This window comes from Elephantulus edwardii, unplaced genomic scaffold, assembly GCF_000299155.1.
Source record: "Elephantulus edwardii isolate Elephantulus edwardi_28Jun2011 unplaced genomic scaffold, EleEdw1.0 scaffold00022, whole genome shotgun sequence".
Taxonomy (NCBI): Eukaryota; Metazoa; Chordata; class Mammalia; order Macroscelidea; family Macroscelididae; genus Elephantulus; species Elephantulus edwardii.
The window spans coordinates 10,465,870-10,487,273 of NW_006399772.1; the positions used below are offsets into that span (position 1 = coordinate 10,465,870).

General features: G+C 36.8%; 1 protein-coding gene across 1 annotated transcript in view; it reads right to left on the minus strand.

Annotated features, from left to right (window-relative positions):
• COG5 (component of oligomeric golgi complex 5) overlaps nucleotides 1-21,404 on the minus strand; it is a 259,814-nt gene that overhangs the window by 88,741 nt on the left and 149,669 nt on the right. The window contains exons 8-10 of the mRNA XM_006882687.1: nucleotides 16,907-17,072; nucleotides 5,722-5,834; nucleotides 5,393-5,470 (exon numbers count right to left, since the gene is read on the minus strand). Of these exons, the coding sequence (XP_006882749.1) occupies nucleotides 5,393-5,470; nucleotides 5,722-5,834; nucleotides 16,907-17,072 (357 nt within the window). The remainder of the gene's footprint in view (nucleotides 1-5,392; nucleotides 5,471-5,721; nucleotides 5,835-16,906; nucleotides 17,073-21,404) is intronic.

Sequence of the window (21,404 nt, forward strand, 5' to 3'; positions counted from 1 at the left end):
TTTCTGACTGTTTCTTGATGATTAACTCTTCCAGCCGCTTTTACATAATGCCAAAGCACCCTGAACTGGCAGACAAAAACGTGCCCAACCTTCATGTCATGAAGGCCATGCAGAGTCTCAAGTCCCGAGGTTATGTGAAGGAACAGTTCACCTGCAGACATTTCTACTGGTACCTTACCAACAAGGGTATCCAATACCTACGTGATTACCTCCATCTGCCCCGAGATGGTTCCTGCCACCTGGCGCCGAAGCCATCTTGAGACTGGCAGGCCACGACCGAAAGGTCTGGAAGGTGAACGACCTGCAAGATTGACTCGAGGGGAGGCTGACAGAGACACATACAGACAAAGCACAGTGCCTCCTGGTACTGACAAGAAAGCCGAGGCTGGGGCTGAGTCAGCAATGGAATTCCAGTTTAGAGATGGATTTGGTTATGGATGTGGTCAACCACCTCAGTAGAGTTGGAGGGAATTATTTTGTGCTGAATAAACATGTAGCCAGAAGAAAAAAAACTGTCAAAAGGTGTGCACCAGGTCTGTATCTTCTCTCCATACCTATTCAATCTGGATGCTAAGCAAGTCTTTCAAGAAGTTGGACTCTATGAAGAAGAATGTGGCATCAGGATAGGAGAAAGACTCATATAGCCTTCCATTTCAATTACATATAAACATTAAAACATCAAAAATTCTCACCACTGGATAAATAAGCAACATCGCAACAGACAGAAAAGACTAAAACTGTCAATGACTTCATCGTATTTGGATCCACAATTAACATCTGTGGTACCCACAGCCAGGAGATTAGAAGACATATTGCACTGGGAAAGTCTGCAGTCAGGGACTACTCCAAACCACTGAGGAGTAATGATGCCAGTTTGAGGACTAAGGTGTGTCTGATTCAGGCCACGGTCTTTTCAATAACTTGCTATGCTTCTGAGAACTGGATAATGAATAAGGACGACAGAATAAGAGTTGATGCTTTTGAGCTGTGGTGTTGGAGAAGACTGAATTCCATAGAATGAAAATGAACAAACAGATATGTCTTGGAGAAAGTACAGTCAGAGTGTTCCTTGGAGGCAAGGTGGACAAATCTTAGTCTAACATATTTCAGGCATGCTGTTAGAAGAGGCTTTTCCATGGAGACATCATGCTTGGAAAGGTGGGAAGGTCCTCAAAAGAGAGGAAGACCCTCAACCAGATGGACTGACACAGTGACTGCAGCAATGGGCTCAAGTATGTCAGAAATAGTGAAGATGGTAAAGGACAGGACAGGGTTCAGATCTGTTGTTCACAGGGTTGCTATGAGTTGTACTGGACTTGACAGCACATAACAACAACAACAACTGTTAAAGGTACTTTAGGAGATACATGATTTGCAAATACTTTCTCTCAACCTATTTCTTTTCTATACATACTGTAACAGAATATTTCACAGAGCAAAAGGTCTAATTTTGAGAAAGTCCAAAGCATCATTTTTCATTTTACAGCTCATGTTTTCAATGCCTCTCTAGAACATGTTTATCTGCCACAAGATCACAATGCCTTTCTACTATGTTTTCGTCTGAAAATGTTAATTTTACATCCTTTAAGTCTATTATCTATTTTGAGGTTTTGTTTCAATATAGTGAGAATGAATCATAGATTTGTGGGGTATGTTTTTTTTCCAATTTGGATATCTGATTATCCATTTTTATCATTTTGGGGAGTAAAAGTATTATCATTGAATCAGCAACCTGCTTTTGCAAGTCTTGTTTATTTTCAAGATCAGTTGTCCATATATTTGTGAGTTACTTCTAGATTCTCTATTCTACTGCAGTGATGACTGATGCTCACTTTACCAGTTTTTAATACCACAGTTTTATGTCTTGAATTCAGGCAGTGTTAACCCACTGTGTTTTCTTTTTTATTAGAAATAAATATTAGAGTCTGTCAAATGATTGTCCATCTATTCAGATGATCAGGTGGTTTTTCTTTTTGAGTCTGTTAGCTTTCCTTTTCCAATTAGCTTTCTATCAAAATGTCATTATATTCTCATAATTTTAATCCTTCCCTCCCCTCATAATTCCCATACCTTTGTCATTATACAGCATTCTGCATAATTCAATCAGTTCTACCAGGCCTTTAATTCTTTTTTCAGTTCATTAATCCTGACAAATCCATCCTTCAATTCTCTCTTAAACATATCTCCTGACTCTTTGTTCTTTCATTTAAATTTCTAAAACTTCTACTAGGGATACCTGGTGGCTTAGTGGTAAAGGACTGCACTACGAATACAAAGGCACATAGTCCTAATCCACCAGCTGCTTTGCAGGAGAAAGATGGACAATCTCTTCCCGTGCAACGTATTGCCCTTGAAAACTCTGTTAGAAGGTCATCTATGGGTGGGTTCTGAGTCAATGGTACACAACAACTTCTACTGAGTTCTTTTTAAGATTTTCCTAGCTCTTTTTAAACAACTATTTCTTCCTAATTTATTTTTTAAAAAAGAAATATTCCACATACATACTTTAGATTCTTCATCAGATAATTCAAATATCTATAACCTTTAGAACCCTTTAACAATTCAAAAAGTTTAGTCTGTTTTGCCATCTTATTTTTCTGTAAATTTTCTCTCATAATTTCTAATTTATAACACAAGTGATTTTTTTTCTTTAGTGTGAGCTCATATTTGGCTGATCATAATATGCAGAAAATTCTGGTGGGTAAAAACAGAGATGCCTTCCTTTGGAAAGGACTTCCATTTACCTCTCACTTACCAACTCAAAACTACCTTCCTAGAATTCCACTTAAAAATGGCCCCCACTACAGATTCATTCCTTTTTCTTAAGAGTCTAAATCTACTGTGCTGACTCTATCTTTGATATCGACAACTCTGACCTCCTCTCCATCAGAAACCTGAGTTTTTGCATTCACTTAATGTTCACCAACTTCTATTATTTCATCCGTGCATGCTCTTCTTACAGAATTCTCTTATTATTTGCAGGTCTGTTGTTGCTGTATAATGTGGAGGCAGAACTGACCCATAGTTGACCCTCCAAGTGGGTTCTCAGAGACAGTTAATCACACAGAAGGAGACTCCCATTTTCCCGCAGAGCAACTGGTAGCCTCAGATCATGTGCCACTGGGATTGCAGTGCAGCTTCTTGTCACTAGGCCACCAAAGCAGTGAAGTTCTAAATATGAAGAATTGAAATATGAAGTTCTAAAATCTTTTGGTGAGGAGATTAAGTATTGGGCTGCTAAGTAAAAGGTTGGTAGTTTGAATCCAGTTGCTCTAAGGGAGAAAATCAGGTAATCAGCACCAATAAAGACAAGTGACCTTGTGATCTCTATGGAGTAGTCCTTCTTGGCCTCTAGTCTTAAGTTCTACTTGGTCTATAACAGACTTGATGGTGGTCTGTTTGATTTTATGGGTTTATAGTTGGAGTCTCTTAATAATACCACCACACTAGTAAAATTAGAAACCTTCTAATCTTTATAGATAATAACATTTCAAAATTAAATTTAACTCTTTTTTCATACTTCAAGATGCTACAGAGTTAAAGTAACTTTTTCACAAAACCAAGAAGATTTCATATTTAAGTATCCTATAATTTTTCCAAGTAGTCTTTATTTCTTTACATTTACTATCTTCTGAGAAGTCTTTAATGCTATTATCAACTCATCTGATAGGTCTAAAAGGGCAAAAGAAAACACATTACTTTTTATAGTCAGAATTCTCATTAGTACTATAGCAGCTCAAAATGCTGAACACATTCCAAATTTAGTTTAATGTATCCTACACACATGATTACCAGATTCTGTTCGATGATAAAAATTGCTGGCTTAAAAAATTAAAGTACCATATCTAAACTCCTACACACAGCTAAACTGGCTTAATTCCACGGATGAGAATCTACAACCTGTTATCCACTGTGTGTATCCTCAACTATCAATAATTTGCTGTACTCACTTTTAAGCAAGTGTTATATATAGTATTAATCATTATATCTAGAATGCTTAATTGGTTTTAAAACAGAAATTGGTGGTATAGTCTGCAGAAAGCTGTGCTGCTAACCTGAAGGTCAAGCCTCCTAGCACTTGGAATCCACCGGTCACTTCAAGGGAGAAAGATGGACCACTTCCTACAGAGCAATTTACATCCTTCAAAACCCAAGGAGGGGTCAACTATGAGCCAATTCCAACTCTACGGTAATGAGTTTGAATTTTTTAAATCATGAACTTAAAACGTTTATTTAAAATGAAATGATTTATTCATTATTCTGAAAATACAATATAGGAGACAAAGGAATATGCAGTGTTGAAGTATTATGAATATTTAATGAGAATTCCTAGGTGTGGATGCATCTTTGCACATTAGAGTGTAAACTTAAAATTAGAGGGATTTTACAAGTTATCCAGGGCATTTGTTAAGTTAAGCAGAAGGAAAATTAGCTCTCAATTAAGAAACAGCATAGATAAAAATATGGATACAAAGGACATTCAAAAGACTCAACAGTGAAACTAAAATATTTCTATGATGTGTTAAATTTGATAGGGCTCTTGATCCAGTTATATATTATAGTCAACTCATTTACATCCTTTTTATTCTTTGATACATTTTCTGCAATATGTTGAACATCTACTGCAAAAACTTTCTAAATTTAAAAATAAATAAATTTTTAAAAACTTTCTAAATTTTAAACTACTAAAACATTATTCAGAAATGACCACCATTGAGGATATCTTCTCTGCCCTTGAAGGTTCCTAAGATAAGGTTCTGCATACTAATATAAATAGTTCTGTTTATCAACTACAATGAAACAGCATAGCAAACACCAGGCAGAACTGGAAATACTAACTCAAAAATTGAAGTTTTAAAAACCTAAATGCTTCTTTTTTTGCCCAATAAAAACAAATTATTTAATCATTTTGACAACATTTCAGAAAATGAAGAAAAACTGATCTCACTATTTTTATAGATACAAAATTACTAATTATTAGACCATACACTCATACAATGAGTCATGACACATTCAGATATAACACATTCAGAGAGTGTTTTCGTGTAATGTCCTGCACCCAGCTTGTGGTAACCATGTTGCAGAACAGAACTGAGTCCCAATGGACTTCCTCCAACAGCTGTGGGCTTTGGGAAGTAGATTGTCAGGCCTTTCTTCTGAGGTACTTCTGGATGAATTTCACCTTTTTTTTTGGTCAGTAACCACGTGCTTAACTATGTGAAGCCTCCCTAAGCTTCCTATTTCCCTATCTATTTATCAAGTAAAAAGAAATGTTATGGTTGTTAAAAAACATACCTCCCATTTGTTATTTGACAGATAGTTAATATACAAGTAATGAACATGAATGATGTGGGCCAAAGAAACAAAAGAGAAAATCTAATTTTAAACATACCTTAACAATTTCTTCAATGAAACAAATGTGAGAAACGGGATCTCTCTTCTTGGTTAATACCTTTTGTAGATGTTGTACCTAAAACACAGGAGGCAGGGATATTTAACTAGGCTTTTCCCATTGAAATAACAGAAAAGTTGAGGCTTACCTTATATAGAGTTCTTCAACTTTCTAAGCACTCAGAATATATATATATCAATCACACAGCAGGTAGCTAACAGGTATTCTGAGTGCTTAGAAAGTTGAAGAACTCTATACAAGGTAAGCCCACTTGGAATAATCAAGACTTAAACCATAGTGGGGTTGTGCCCACTCTCTGAATTATTTACCTGTCCACAAATAGTACAGATGTGATCCATAAGTTTCTCCATGTTGGTCCAGAGAGAAGCACGGAAAGCAGCAGTGTTTCCTGGGGCTGGCATGGTAGATCGCCCGGGACCCCCTACTCACCAGTGACAAACATGAAAAGAGGACATTTTCTAAATGTAGCAAAATCTGCATTATTACAAAAAATGCATGCACACTTACAAAATAATTTCTTTTAGGATATACTTTATTGCATATAAAAGAATCTCAATCTTTTGTACTTCAAAAAGGGAAGATACATTTATACACAAATCCAAGAATGATACAATGAAATTCATGGGAATGGATTCCAAAAGCAGGAGCATTAGAGAGTTAAGAATAAGGATGGAAAACATGAGACTGTGCCCTTCACAATGTACTTTTTCATAGAGGTTTGACTCTTTGTTCATAAATATTTTAATATAAGATTAAATTTAAAAAGTTTATAGAACAACTCCCAAAATGGAATACAAATATATCTAATGGAATAGAAAACTGATAACAACTAACTCCTGGGGTGGGGATGGGGAAGAATTAATTCAAGTAATTTTAAAGGACAGAACCGTGAACAATATGCTTTCAGTGAAATATATTTTATGGGCATAAAGAATTGCAAAAAATTGTTGACTCTTACTTACAGATTTATTGCCAAAAATAGTTTGATATAGTAATTCTGAAATTAGATCCGTTGTTTTGCAGGAGAAAGCAAACAAAAGTTCTCACTGAAAATTGAGCAGATATTTAAAACCGTAATGGGAAGGAGAAAAAGAAAGGTTCCACTTTGGCCACTCTGAGAGCAGAGAGATAAGAATCCCTTGGTCCTTGCAATCACTTGTTATGCATCAGAGAGTTGGACAATGACTAGGGATGACAGAAGGAGAATTGAATACCTTTAAGCCGTGGTGCTGGAGAAGAGTACTGAATGTACCATGGACTGCCAAGAAAACAAACAGATTCATCTGGAGAGGGTTAAACCAAGCTACTCCTTGGAGGCAAGGATTCTGGGGCTTTGTCTGACATACTTTGGGCATGTTGCAAGGAGGGACAGGTCCTTGGAGAGGGACATCATGCTTGGGAGGGTGGAGGGACAGCGCAAGAGGGGAAGACCCTCCAAGAGACGGATTGATTCAGTGACTGGGGTAATCAGGATGGGTGTGTCAGAGGCAGCGCAATTGGCACAGGATAGAGCAGGGTTTAGGGCTGTTGTACATAGGGTCGCTATGAGTCGCAAACGACTCGATGGCACATAACAACAACAACAACATATCATTTCCCAATAAAAGAAACCACAGCTTGCTAAAAAAAAAAAAAAGAACTGATTCCAAATTTGGGGCAGTGAAAATACAAGGTGAATTTCATATACATTGTGCTAAAGACAAACGTAGATTCTATCAAAAGGAGGTGGCTGACAGGGATTTCCACAAAACAAATTTGGAATACTGCGACATGTCTCTACAGGAGTTCCTTAAAATTAAGTTTTAAAACTATCTGCACTCTGAAATAAGAGTATTAAGAAAAAGTGTAAAACTAATACATTTATGATACTGCAATTTTTTCATTTTACCTAAAGAGCAAGCACCTAATAAATGAGAACAGAATAGGAGGGATCTTTGTGAAAATTAGAAAATAGTTATCATATTCCTGTAACATGTAAGAAATAGTTTCATTGTAAACAATTATAGGACTCATCAACTCACCTTTTTTAAACATTTTTCTAAAAAATGTGATTATTTGCTTATATTCACATTAAAGAAACTGAAGCCAAGAAAAGACCATTAGTAGATAAAAGAGTTTTAGAGGCCCGATTTTTTTTCTTACTTACTAAATTTTTCTTACTTATTAATATATTTTTTTTTCATCATAAGCTAAACATATCTTGTTTGAGATACAAATGTGACAGAAATAACCATATGGTTAAACATAGAAGAGCTGTATAAAGTAGGAATAATTAAAACAAGAAGAGAAGTTTAACAGACTCATGAAACAAAATAAATGCCATTATAATCTAAGTTTTATTAAAGTAATAAATATCTAAGTGTGACTGCTAGTTAACAACTGTAAATGTCTTTTCCTCTACTCTTTCTTTGAAAGTCACTGAAAGTGAAAACGAAAAAGTAGAGAGGATGATCTACTTCAGATAAACGAAAAAAAACAACTTGCCAGCAAAAACACCAAACCTATGATTAGGAAAAATATATGTCCCAAGTTGTAGCTTAACCAAAATGAAGAAAAATCAAACAGCTGATATTTTAAACTATTACTGTTCTCAGGTGGAGTCAAGTCCGTCCTAACTCAAAGTAACCTTCATGCAACTCAATACAACACTGCCCAGTCCTAGGCCAATTTCACAACTGTTGTTTTTGAGTCCATCCACTGTTGTAGTCATGTCAATCCAACTCACTGAGGGTCTTCCTCTTTCCTGCTTACCTGCTACTTTACCAAGCATGGTATCTATCTCTAAGACCTGTCACCCTGGGTAACATGCTCAAAGCAGCACTGTGGTAATACGTCACTGTTCCTTCTAAGAGTCTTTGCAGACGCATCTCTTCCACGGCAGATCTGTTCATTCCTCTAGCAGTCTATGGTGTCTTCAAGTGTTGCTTTTACAGAAATGCTAAAAATTAATGTCTCTGACAAACAGAAATTTTACTGACAGTTTAAGGGGCTGCTGCTGTTAGGTGCCATCAAGCGACTCTATGAGCAACAGTTTTGAGCCCTGCCCTATTCTCAATACTCATGATCTCTTTCTGGCTCCAGTTCACTCTGGCAGTCATCATTCCAATCTATCGCACTAACGCACTTTCACTGACTTTCTACCTTTCTAAGCATGCTGTCTCTCTCTCTTCATGGACTGATTCTTCCTGATATTGTGCCCAAAACAAGCGAGATGAAGTTGCATCATCCTTGTTTCTAAGGGGAACTCTGCTTGCAATTCCTCAAGCCATATTTGTTTGTTCTCTTGGTAATCTAGGAGAGTGTCAATATTCTTCACCACCATCCCATTTCTTCTTCTGTCATACTAATCCATGGGCCAACTTTCAGATGCATACAAAGAAACTGAACATTCTGTGGCTTGGATCAGGTGAAAGACATTCTTGCCATAGCTGAGATCTGCATATATAGATGCCTTCATACTTGGCACATTCATCTCAAATCCAATCAAATATAAATCAAAGGTTCAGACTGCTGAGATCCTTTCCTACAGGCTTCCTGACCTATTTCCTCAACAAATAGCCAGGATCTGTCAAAGATTAATATTTACTAGAAACAAAGCAATGCTGGTTTTAACATAGTCATTGTCACTTAGTCCTCTCCAACTCACGAAGTCCCCAGTCAGGTTTCCCAAGTTGTAAATCTTTACAGTAGGAGACTATCCATATTTTCCCCAAAGGAACACAACTGATGGGTGGATTCAAACAACCAAGTTTTGGTTAACAGTTTGTCACGTTACACACCAGACTATCAGGACTTCTTTTCTCAATCTTACTGCCATCACTTCAGAATCAACTTATAGCTGACCCTCCAGTGGGTTTCTACAGCTATAAAGTGCACACGAGACTGTGCTATCTCCTGAAGTTGTTGGAGGAATATCGTTATTAGATACACTGGAAAAGAATATGGGAGGGGGAGAAAAAGGAACACAAGCAAAAAATCTATGACAATCATAGCTCATTACAGTAACTCACCAAGAAACCAAGAAGGAAGTGTTACTCAGGTATTCTTCTAGTATTTCAAAGTAGTTATTGAAAACTACACCATCGACATGTATATTACAGAATTTAGATACAACAAGAAATTGTAATGATCAAGGGAGAATGCAGACATAAAAAAACAGGTAAGAGGAAATAATACAAAAGCAAACAAAGTAATAAAACATTATTATGGGGAAGATATGTAGAGAAAAGAACAAGGACAACAAATCTGAAAGGATTAAAATTAAGAGTTCGCCAAACCAAAAATATTTATGTATACAATGCAAGAAAATTTTTCGTAAAAGGGAATATTGTTGTTGTTATTAGGTGCCATTTAATCGAGTATGACTCATAGAGATCCTGTGAACAAAAGATCTGAACCTAGTCCTGTCTTGCACCATCCTCACACTTCCTGACACACAAGAGCCCACAGCAGCAGTCACCAAGTCAATCCACCTGGTTGAGAGTCTTCTCCTTCACTGACCCTCCACCCTTCCCAACATCATGTCCCTCTCCAAGGAATAGGCCCTCCCAGCAATATGCACTAAGTATGTGAGGGAATATACTCAGTGAAAAATAAACTGATAATGAGCATTCAACTCCATGACATTATCTTGAGGAAATGAACACATTTAAAAGGAAAGGAACCATTTAGGTATTCATGGAAAAACACAGTCAGGTTTCTGGCTTAGTCTTTTCTACAATCACACTAAAACACAACAACTGAAAGAACAACTGTTCGAGGGGAATCTCTACGTCCTACATGTCTCACACGGAGGTATTTCAACTAAAGTATCATTCTTGCCTTCTTGTTCAATTGCTTACTCATCTAGTGAAGAGGAGTGACTTAACTGATTAATGAATTTAGATACAAAGCTCAACATGAATGATTCAATTTCTTCCTTTCTCTCTTGACAGAGAAGTTTCTACATAAAAGACCCATCCTGGCTCATGCTCTACACATGGCAAGTATAGCCAAGGAGACTTAACTGGAAAACAGTTAATTTCTAAAGAGATTACTAAGAAATCCATCTTGCTACAGACATAAGCAATGTCTACCTTGAATCAGTAATAAAATTGTCATTTTTATTACAATTGCTTTTCCCTCGCACCTGTGTTTCACTTGCTTTAAAATTTAGTAAGGAGAGAGTTGTCACCACAGCTATAAAATTTTAAAAGAACATAAATAAGAATTTATATTTGGAGTCAAATTATTACTTAAGTATAAAGGCAAGAGGTAGTCAAGTACTGTGACTAGTAGTGTTCAAAATGGCCTTCTCGCCACTGAATTTGACTTTGCCATGTCAATGCGCGTGAATAGACATGTCACCTATCTACAAGGAGACTGGCCAGTCTTATTATTAAATTGAGAAAATCAGGGGAGCTCTGGTGGCCTAGTGGTAAGGAGCTGCAACTACAATCCCAGAGGCACACGGTTCGAATCCAACAGATGCTCTGCCGGGGAAGGAGGGACAATCTCCTCCTGTACCAGTCAGATTTGATTTGACAGTACACTCACACACACACAAAAAAATTTTAAAAAATTGAGAAGATCTAGCAGCAGGAGAACTCTCACCACCACAAAAGAGGAGGCAAGAAAAATGCAACTCGTCCTTCAGGACCAGAGCAACAGCCATAGCAGCTGAAGTGGAGGACCACAGATCAAGTATGAGACTGAGTTGACTTTGGGGCCGCTACCTCCCAACAGAACCAGACACAGGAGCCTTTGCCCAAGTTTGTTGAGCAACTGAGGGGAAACGGGTGTAGAGAGCCACATAACTGTTGGTAGGACTGAGAACTTCCTAACACTGGGCTAAAACTACGAGGCTCAAGGCTTAGGTGCCTGCAAGTACATTTCAGAAGCTGTCCTAAGTGACTACATTCTGCTAACCAGCATAATAATCTCCTGACTTCCTCAATATGGTTCTGTGTGGTCTGTAAGCCATCACATTGGATTTTGCACCCAGTAAAGCAGTTGAATTGGTATACAGGTGAGTAGATGGAGGTATAAGAGTATGGGGGATATGTCTGTCCTAAGAGGAACTGGACTTGTGTTGTTGATGCTGTTGAGAGGGACAGTTCCCCTTTATGAAGCTGATAAACATCAGATATGGCCATCCCCATGTGGCCCTTGTTCTTTTTACAATTATGGAAAAACTGAGAGAACACAGCACCCATGCCATTTCTAAAAAATCAACTAGATGGTAATATCTGCCAAGGAAGAGGAAATAAAGAGGCCATATTTAAAGGACAAAAGTTGAGAATAAAATTACACAGATACAAAAATAAGAAAATATAAACACTACTAACTATATAATATAAGTAATAATAAACAATGATGACCATGGAGATAGGGAGAAGTTTAAGTGTGGCAATATCCAACTGTTAGAGGAAAGAACCAATTGATTTACTCTAATAGTAGAATGCAAAGATTTACTTCAGTTTCTTTCTTTCTTTTTCCAAAAAAGCTCTGCTAATTTATTTTTTTTTTGGGGGGGATTTTTTAAATTTAAATTTATTATTAATTTCAGTAAAAATTTACAGAGATTTTGGATTTCCATTCATTCATTGCTGCACTTTCCTTCCCTCCCAACCCTCCCCCCTAGTGCACTACCCTCTTGGAAAAGTAAAAGAAAAATTCTTTCATTGTTTTACAAACCCTCCCCCAGGTCCACTCCACCATGTAGCCTTCGCTCTAGACTCCTGTCATGACAAAAATACCTAATCACATATCCCTTTTAAGCAGCTTTCTCCCTCATCTGTTTCAATATAGTATACATTATTGAACCCATCTTACTCAGTCTCTCCCCAGCCCCAAGGTTAGTCCTGTTTTGCAACAGTGGCACCATGCAGTATTTGTCCTTTTGTGACTGAGACATTTCACTAAGCATAATAACTTCCAGGGTCACCCATTTTGAATAATATTGCATGAGTTTCTTGTTTTTCAATGCAGCATAGTATTCCATTGTGTGAATATACCACATTTCTCTATCCATTTGTTTCTTGATGGGATCTTAGGTTGTTTCCAGCTCCTTGCTATTGTGAATAAAGCCGCGATATACATGGTGTGCATATATCTGCCTAGATGTCCGTTATGGTCTCCTTGGGGTATATTCCCAGTAGTGGAATTTCTGGGTCAAATGGTATCTCTATTTGCAACTTTTTGAGAAAGCGCTATACCGCCTTCCACAGTGGTTGCACCATTTTACACTCCCACCAACAGTGAATAAGGGTTCCAGTTTCTCCACAACCTCGCCAGTATTTACAATTCTGACTGGGGTGAGATGGTATCTCATAGTTGTTTTAATTTGCATCTCTCTTAGAGCTAGGGATTTTGAACATTTCTTCATGTGCTTCTTAGCTATCTGAATGTCTTCTTTGGTGTTCTTATTCAGTTCTTCAGTTTCTTAGTATTTTGATAATGAAATTTTTCTTTTGAGGAAGCACTCATTTGAAAATTATTGAAGGTTTTAATGTCACATGCTTTTCTAATTATTCTATTGAATATATGCATGTGTATATATGTATACACACACATACATATATGGAAGCTCTAGTGGTCTAGTGGGTAGGGAGTTGTACTGCTAACACAAAGGTGATACCTCTCTAAAGGGTCAAATCCATCACTAGGGGAAAAGATGAGCAATGTCCTCACATGCGATTTATAGCCTCTGGAAACACTGCAAGGTCATCTATGAGTCCATTTCAACTTTATGGCAAGGAGTTTGAATTGAGTGTGTGTATACATACACCACACACATACAGAAATTATGAGTCAGAATTGGTACAACACGACAGCAGTGAGTTAGATTTTGGTTATGTATTTTCCATCTATTTATTTAATCTTTGTGTGTGCAATGATTGCCTGCTCTAATCTGTTACTTATTTTTTAATTGTTAAATTTATTTTTCTTATTGAATGATGGATTTTCTATATACATTCTGGGTAATGTTTTCCCATAAAATTACAAAAATGTTTAATGTACTTTAAACTTTAAAAGACTCTTAAATTAATGGAAAATTTGCTAGTTAAAAAAAAAAGTCCCTAAACTATTTGAGAATAAATTACTGATCTGATACCTATCACATGTGAATACTTTCTTGTGCATTTTTATTGCCAACAAACAAGAGCATTGTCCTCAACATAACCGCTAAGATTAGGAAAGTAACATTCATGTTTTCTATGTGACTTTTAAAAAACAAGTACTTGTTCTTTAGAAAAAAAATAATTGATGCTTAACATTTCTACATTAAATCATGATATCTACTCCTCAACAAATGATAATGAGAAGGCTTTAAAACTCTTTATTCTTTTGACAAAAGAAGCATACATTAGGATTGACAGCATGTGAATAATTGCTTTCATTTCTTCTCCCTATTCTTGACAACACAAGAGAGAATAAGATTAAACTGCTCCTGGAAATTTAAACATTAGATCAAACTTTCAGAGAATAATTGCTTGGAAAGACTGGGAGTGAAATTTCCTTTGGCAATTTCTTTTAAAAGCCCTCTGTCTATTCTAGTCTTAATACAGTTCTATTCAGAAGCTAAAGCTAATCTTTAAAAAAATCCCTTCAAAATCTAAGGAAGATTCTTTTATCTCTCTTTGTAAAGCATAGTTTATTTATGAGTTTCCCATATTCAATGTTCTTTGGAATCACGTTTATGAAGAAATACAAATGTAATAACAGTAACTGGCTGCAAATATTTTTCACATGAACAATACCCTATTTACACAGGCCAATTCACATATTCTCTAGCACTATAGTGCGTTAAATAGAAAATAGGAAACAACATAGGAGACATTAAGTATAAAGTTTAATTTGGAGAATTTTTATATAGATTGAAGAAATAAAGTGGGATGGTAAAGCTGAAAAAAGGAAATTGATTAAAAATTGATTTGTTTGGTTGATTTTATGCAGACAGTACAATAGCAAGATTACATATAATAGAAAAGAAACAGTAGAGAAGAAAAATTAGTGTGATGGGTAGAGGATTTGCTGAAACAATGTCTTTGTGTGACAGGATCTACTAGGTAAAAAGTATAGTTTGTTTTGTACAAAGTTCAGTTCATCCATGTTAACAGGACAGAAGGAAGAAGTCAGGCAAGAAATAAGAAAAAGTTGTAGCAAGTAAGTGAATAAAGTTCATAATCTCTGGATCTTTTTGTCCATGGAGAAGTATCCCATATGGCTGTGAATTACGTAATAATGTCTGTTCTGACAAAATACACCAGCAAATCTTTCTGTGATTCCAATCCCCATAAAAACCATGATACTGAAAATACAAGTATATATGTTGTTGTTATGTGCCACTGACTCAGAACTGACTCATAAATGACAATCCAGCAGGTTTTTAGAGGTGGAATGACTGCACGGCAGGAGACTGTCCATCTTTCTCCCGCAGAGCAGCTGGTGGACTTGAAGCGCATGCCTTCATGCTGGCAACACTGTTCCTTAGCCCTGGGCCATAGCTCCTTAAGTGTGCAGTACCATTATACAAATGTTTGGAACAACACAAGGATAGGCAGCATGTATGCTAAAACAGGAACAATAAAGAGAAGATTCGGATGGCCCATGCAAGGAAGACAAGCAAGTGTGTGAAACATTCCTTATTTTTATCAAGATAAAACGAATGTATACCTTGGGGAGACAATACAGATTAATCTCAAGGAAAATTTATAAACTTTTAGAAAACCATAAAGACTTAGTAAAAAAAGAAAGGATATATATATATATAAAATTTATACACACACACACTTCTATTTCTTTATACGCAGTGGTCTGAGAATTGTGAAATGTATGCAGAAATAGGAACTTAACATATGTCAGTGGTGCTGACAGACATGATCAATGCAGGGTGCCAGAAATGTTCAGTTGTAAAAAATGCAGTATCTTTGAGTGCAGTAAAGCAAAATTAAATAAACAAGGTATTCTGCCTGGATTCTGAAGCTTCGTCTGACCTAGTTTGGACATGTTACAAAGAGGGACCAATCCTTGGAGAGGGACATCATGCTTGGGAAGGACAGCATAAGAGAGGAAGACCCTCAATGAGATGGATTAAGTGGCTGGGGTATTGGGACTAAGAGTGTTAAGAGACAATAAGATTGGCATAAGTTAGAGCAAGGTTTAGGGCTGTTGTACGTAGGGTCGCTATGAGTTGCAGGTGACTTGACAGCACATAACAATAACAACAACAATTCTATCTGAAGTGCTTCTTAATTTTTTTAAGTATAAAAATGTACACTATATACTAAGATAAACATTTGACTAATGGTAGATATAAATTATACCTAATAGTCTGACTTATGTACAAATTCAATTTTAAAGACAAACTTAGAAAAGGAACTCATTCATGAATCAAACTCTGCCTATATATAATACACTGTTCACATAACATCCAAATCATATAATGTCCTTTTTCATAACACATAAGGTGGCTGCTAAGTCATGCCTGGCTATCTGAATGCCAACACCAATTATGGCTTGTCAGGAAAAGGGCTGACATTATTCTCCTAAGGCTACAACTCTCCACCTTGAAGTTGTTTTCTTTAAACTTTGCTATAATTTTACTGGCAAGAGCTCTGGTGTCATAGTGTGTTATGTGCTGAGCTAGAAACCTGAATGTCAGAGGTTTGAATCTCTAATTGCTCCAGAGAAGAAAGAGAGGCAGTCTCCTCCTGTAAAGATTTACAGCCTTGGAAATACAATTGAGAGTTGCTGAGTCTGAATTGACCTGAGGGCAGGAGTTTAGAGACTCTCTAGAGTATTCACTGGTAGAATTCTTCCCTTCCAAACACAGGATTCAATCAATGTATCTAAAGTGTGGTCACTATGTGTTGTTACCATGTGAACATGTTTCAGCAGGTAGTCCTAAAATAAGACTAAAAGAAAAGCAAACCCCTATTACTTCTAAAATTATCAGTCAATAAAGGCCCAATGGATCACCAAGGTCCAATATCATTTTGCAATGGTCACCATGAACTGGGGGCCGACTCTATGGCAGCTAACAATGATTATACCTTGGTTATAACGGTCCCATAGTCGTATCTCTACACTACCAATTATATTGCTCCTCATTACAAAATTAGAACAAGGAAAAGCCCAGCAGGCTAAGGTAGAAATTGTGCTTCCTTATAAAAAATAATTTTCTATTTCAATAAGAAGTATGTGGAGATAAGGATTTTAGGAAGAAAACAATATTCCTTAGCTTTTTTGCATCTGTTTCCTCTCAACAAAATGATGTCACAGTTAAGATTTTGTTTTTAACTTGAAGTTATGAATATAGCAATTGGCCAGTTGAAATGACTGATTAGAGGAAAAGTTAAAAATAAATTCTGAAATATAATTTCTTCCCTCATTTTCTCTCTACTAAAAAATGAGTCATTAGACTGCTTTGAAACTTGAGTGCTACATACTATTCAAAGGATTTCTTAGTTATAAATAAACAAAGATGCTAAATATAAATCATATCCATACCTCTCACAGCTGACTGGGAAGGCTGAGTCAAAACTTTGATGTCTAATGCACTGTTGATATTTTCTTCTATGGTAGCACAGTATCCTTCCACGACACTGGTAATGACATCCTTCAAAGTTCCCAGATTATAGAAAACCTGAAGAGCTGTTCCAACTTGGGTTGGATTCTTAAAAAAAACAAAACATAAAAAAAATTAAAAGGTAGGGAAGGAGAATAGCTATAAAAAGAAAAAAAAACACACTAAGATAAATCTACAACTTTATCTGATGCTTGCAAAGTCACTATTTTAAATTAACAGAGAAAAAGAAACAATATATCTGGAATGAATATTAGTTTGTTGTTAGATGCCATTGAGTTGACCACAACTCCTACTGACCCTGTGAACAGCAGATCTGAACCCTGCCCTATCCTGTGCCATCCTTACAGCTCTGATACGCTCAAGCCTACTGTTACAAAATCTGTGCCAATCCACCCTGTTGAGGATATTCCTCTCTTTTGCCAACCCTCCCACCTTTCCCACACTGACGTCTTTTTCCAAAGACTGGCTGGCCCTGCGTGACAACATGTTCAAAGTATGTGAGACGAAGTTTCACCATCTTTGCTTCTACAGAGCATCCTGGTTGGACTTACTCTGAGACAGACTTGTTTGTTCTTTTGGTGGTGTATGGGATATTTAGCACTCTTCTCCAGCACCACAATTCAAAGAAACTGCTGACTCTTCTGTCATCCATGCTCACTGTCCAGAATTCAGATGCACAAGAAGCAACTGAAAATACCAGAGCCTGAGTCAGGTTCACCTTAGTCTTTAAAGTGACAATCTGGCTTATTAGCACTTTCAAGAGATCTTAGACAGCATATTTTCCCCAATGCAGTGTATCTTTCAATTTCTTGACTGCTATCACTTTGGGTGTTGGCTGTGGACCCAAGTAAAATTACTCACAACTTCAATCTTTCCTCCTTCTATCATGATGTTAAACACTGTTCCAATGGTGAGTTTTGTTTTCTTGATGTCTATAATCCATATTGAAGGTTGTAGTCTTTGATTTTTGTAGCAAGTGTTTCAAGTCCTCTTCACTTTCTGCAAGCAATGTTATGTCATCTGCACAGAACAGGTTGTTGATGAGTCTTTCTCCAATCCTAATGTTGCCTTCTAGTCCAGATTCTCAGATTATTTGCTCAATTACAAAATGGGCTAAGTCACAGAAAGACTATTCATAGAGGAAGATATTCGAATGGCCAAAAGACACATGGAGAAATGCTCAAAATCACTGGCAGTAAGAGAGATGCAAACCAAAACCTCAATGATGTACCATCTCACCCCAGTATGAATGGCAAGGTTTAACAGGACAGCAAGTATGCTGGAGGGGATGTGGAGAGGGAGGAATTCTTATATACTATTAGTGGGATTGTAAAATGGTACATACAACCACTCTGGAAGGCAGTTTAGCATTTCCTCAAAAAGCTTAACAAAGAAATTCCATTGCTTGGAATATACCCTGAGAAAATCAGAACTGAGGCACAAACAGAGATTTGTACACCAATGTTCAAAGGAGCATTATTCACCATTGCAAGAACATGGAAACAGCGCAAATGTCCAGTCACAATCAGACAGACTGAAAAATTATGGTACAGTCACATGATGGAATGCAGGAGCAATGATTTTGAAAATCACTAACTAACTTGGGAGGGACTGGAGAGCATTCTGCTAAGTGAACTAACTCAGTCCCTTAAGGACAAATCCTGGATAAGACCATTAGTATAAAAAAAAGACCATTATTATAGAAAAATAAAGCTAACTAGTAAAATGTGCATAAGGATTAAGGGGGGGAGGATAGGAGCTGAGGGGTGAGGAGGGTAGGAGGTAATCATAGGGCTGCACAATTTGATGGGTAGAGGGAGGGGTCAGTAAAGGAAATGGGAAAGATCCAGTGTGAAAACAATATATACCAATGTTTTAAGTAAACCAATATAAAAGAAAATTTTATTTAAAAAAAAAAAGTAGGTGCTCAGCATATGGACTGAATAAGTATGGAGAAAGACTACAACCCTGATGCACACCCTTCCTGATTTCAAACCATCTAGCATGCCTCTGTTCAGACTGCTGCTTCTTGGTCTATATACAGGCTTTGCATAAATGCAATAACTTGTTATGATCCACACTGTCAAGTGCCTATGCATCACAAAACTTTCAGTCAAAACCTATCTGATATCAGCAATGGTGACTCTCATGCCATGGCCTCTTCTGAAACCAGCTGAAATCTCTGGAAGTTCTTGGTCAATGTAGTTTCAGCCATTTTGGAACAATTTTCAGCAAAGATTTTAATTGCATGTGATATTAATGATATTCTCTGATCATTTCCAAAGTCTGTTGGATTGCCTTTTTAAAAAATCACTACATTTTTAGCCTTTACTTATTTCATAAAAGACAAAGGTTAAACACTATTAAATTCTGTAGGGAGCTCTAGTAGAGAGTCTCCTCCTGTGTTGGTTCCAACTTGGTAGTATACAACCACCACCACATTGCACTCTGAATTTTGCTCCTTTCTGATTTGCCCTCTTGTTAGGATATTAAAAGGTTGATAACTCTGTGGTATAATATTATTGTTTCTCAGGATCACTGAGTCAAAACTGATCCATAACTAGCCCTCCAGGGGATTTCAGAGGCATTAAATCACCCTGGAGGAGACTGCTCATCTTTCTCCTGCAGGTAAATCTGAACTGCACACCTTAAGGGAGGCAGCACAGCTCCTTACCTATAGGCCACCAGTTTAATATCAGTATTTATTTATAATTTGCCACCAATCCCTACAGAGCAAAGGTGAAAAAGAAATTCATTCTGCAGAGTTTACTGAGGACAGAGTCACAGAGACATAATTTTACTACTGATTACGTTCATTGTCACATTAATTCTCTAATTCAACTCTTCTAACTGGAAAGATTTAGCTAATACCTCATCAGCATTCCTTATAGTTATGCTGTTGTCATGTAATATCAAGTTAGAAGTGGGTGATAGCTGACCCTCCAGTGGATTTTCAAAGGTAGTAAATCCCTCAGATGGAGCTATCTATCTTCCTACTGTGAAGCAACTAGGTGATTCATTCTGCATGCCTCTAGGTTGGTGGTGCAACTCTTTACCATAAAGCCACCAGAGCTCCCTTTCATAGGCATAGGTCCTGGCAATATAGCCAGAAAATCTATGCTTACAGAGCTTATATTTGCAGAGAAATTTAAAAAAAAAAAACACACAATAACAGGTAGTGATGACAGTTACAAAAAGAAAAATTAATAGGTTACGTAAAGAAGATGGTAATGATTATCACTGGAAAGGAAGTCAGAGAACACATTTCTCAGCTAATGCAGGAACAGAGGCACAAATACAGTAACCCGAAGGAAGCAAAGAGGGTATGGGGAGCTGCAGATGTGAGCAGAGGCATCGGCAAAAGCAGAGAGGGAGAAACAAGCTTGGTGGGCTAGTGAAATGACAAGGCCGTGTGGTGGCTGACCACAGTGACTGAAGCAGAGGGACAGAGCAATGAGGTCACAGAGGCAGGCAGCAAAAACAGTGTCTCTAACTAGATTTAAGCTCGCAGTGACACATGGAGATTGCTGGATTTGTCACTAAGTGAGTGACGTGACTAACAACCTAAAAAGCTAGTCCACCAACATGCAATTCCAAGCCCAAACAGCTGAAATCTTTATTCATTTATGATTCAGAGTCTGTTACTAGAGACATATGATTAAAAGGTTAACTATTATTCTCTAGACTACTAAATTTATATGTAAGGCAAAATATCACATCTCAAATTTAGTAGTGTTACAGCAGACATACAAATACACTGCAGATTTTATAAAATCATGCCAAGTCTACAATCCCACCAGAAATAAGTGAGAATTATGGGTTCCCCATTTTATTAAATTGTAGAACTATTATGCTCTTTAAATTTAACAATTTTTTTTAGTAAGTGCTTTGATCTTACCACTATTTCTTTGTTCTAAGAAACTTATCTTTCCTAATGTGCAAATTAGGCACTTGGATACTTTTTTTAATGGAATAATAGACATCACTTTTGCCCATTTAAAAAATTTTTTATTCTGTCTCAGATTTATTTTTAGGAGTTGTGTGCATATTTTGTTTATGACCAGTTGATTACATATATTTTCCCACACCCTTTCTTTGTTATAGGTTTCCATCCACTCATTTTTATATATTTTGTTTTAGTACATTTATTACAATTGCAATGTCTCATCAATTTCTCCCTGTACCTTGCTTTTCCCTTCACCTTACCCATTCATCCAATTTCTGCTTCTTCATATCTCTCTACCCACCCCTGTCAACCATCCATTATTGTTTCTATGTGCAAACCTTTCCTTAGCTTTCCTCAATCAAGTAAGCAAGCATATCTCGCTCTATATTTTAATTATAATACACACAATGTCTGATCATATCTTCATTCCACAGTGTCTTTCCTACTCTCTTTATGAAGGCTTTTAATGAAGA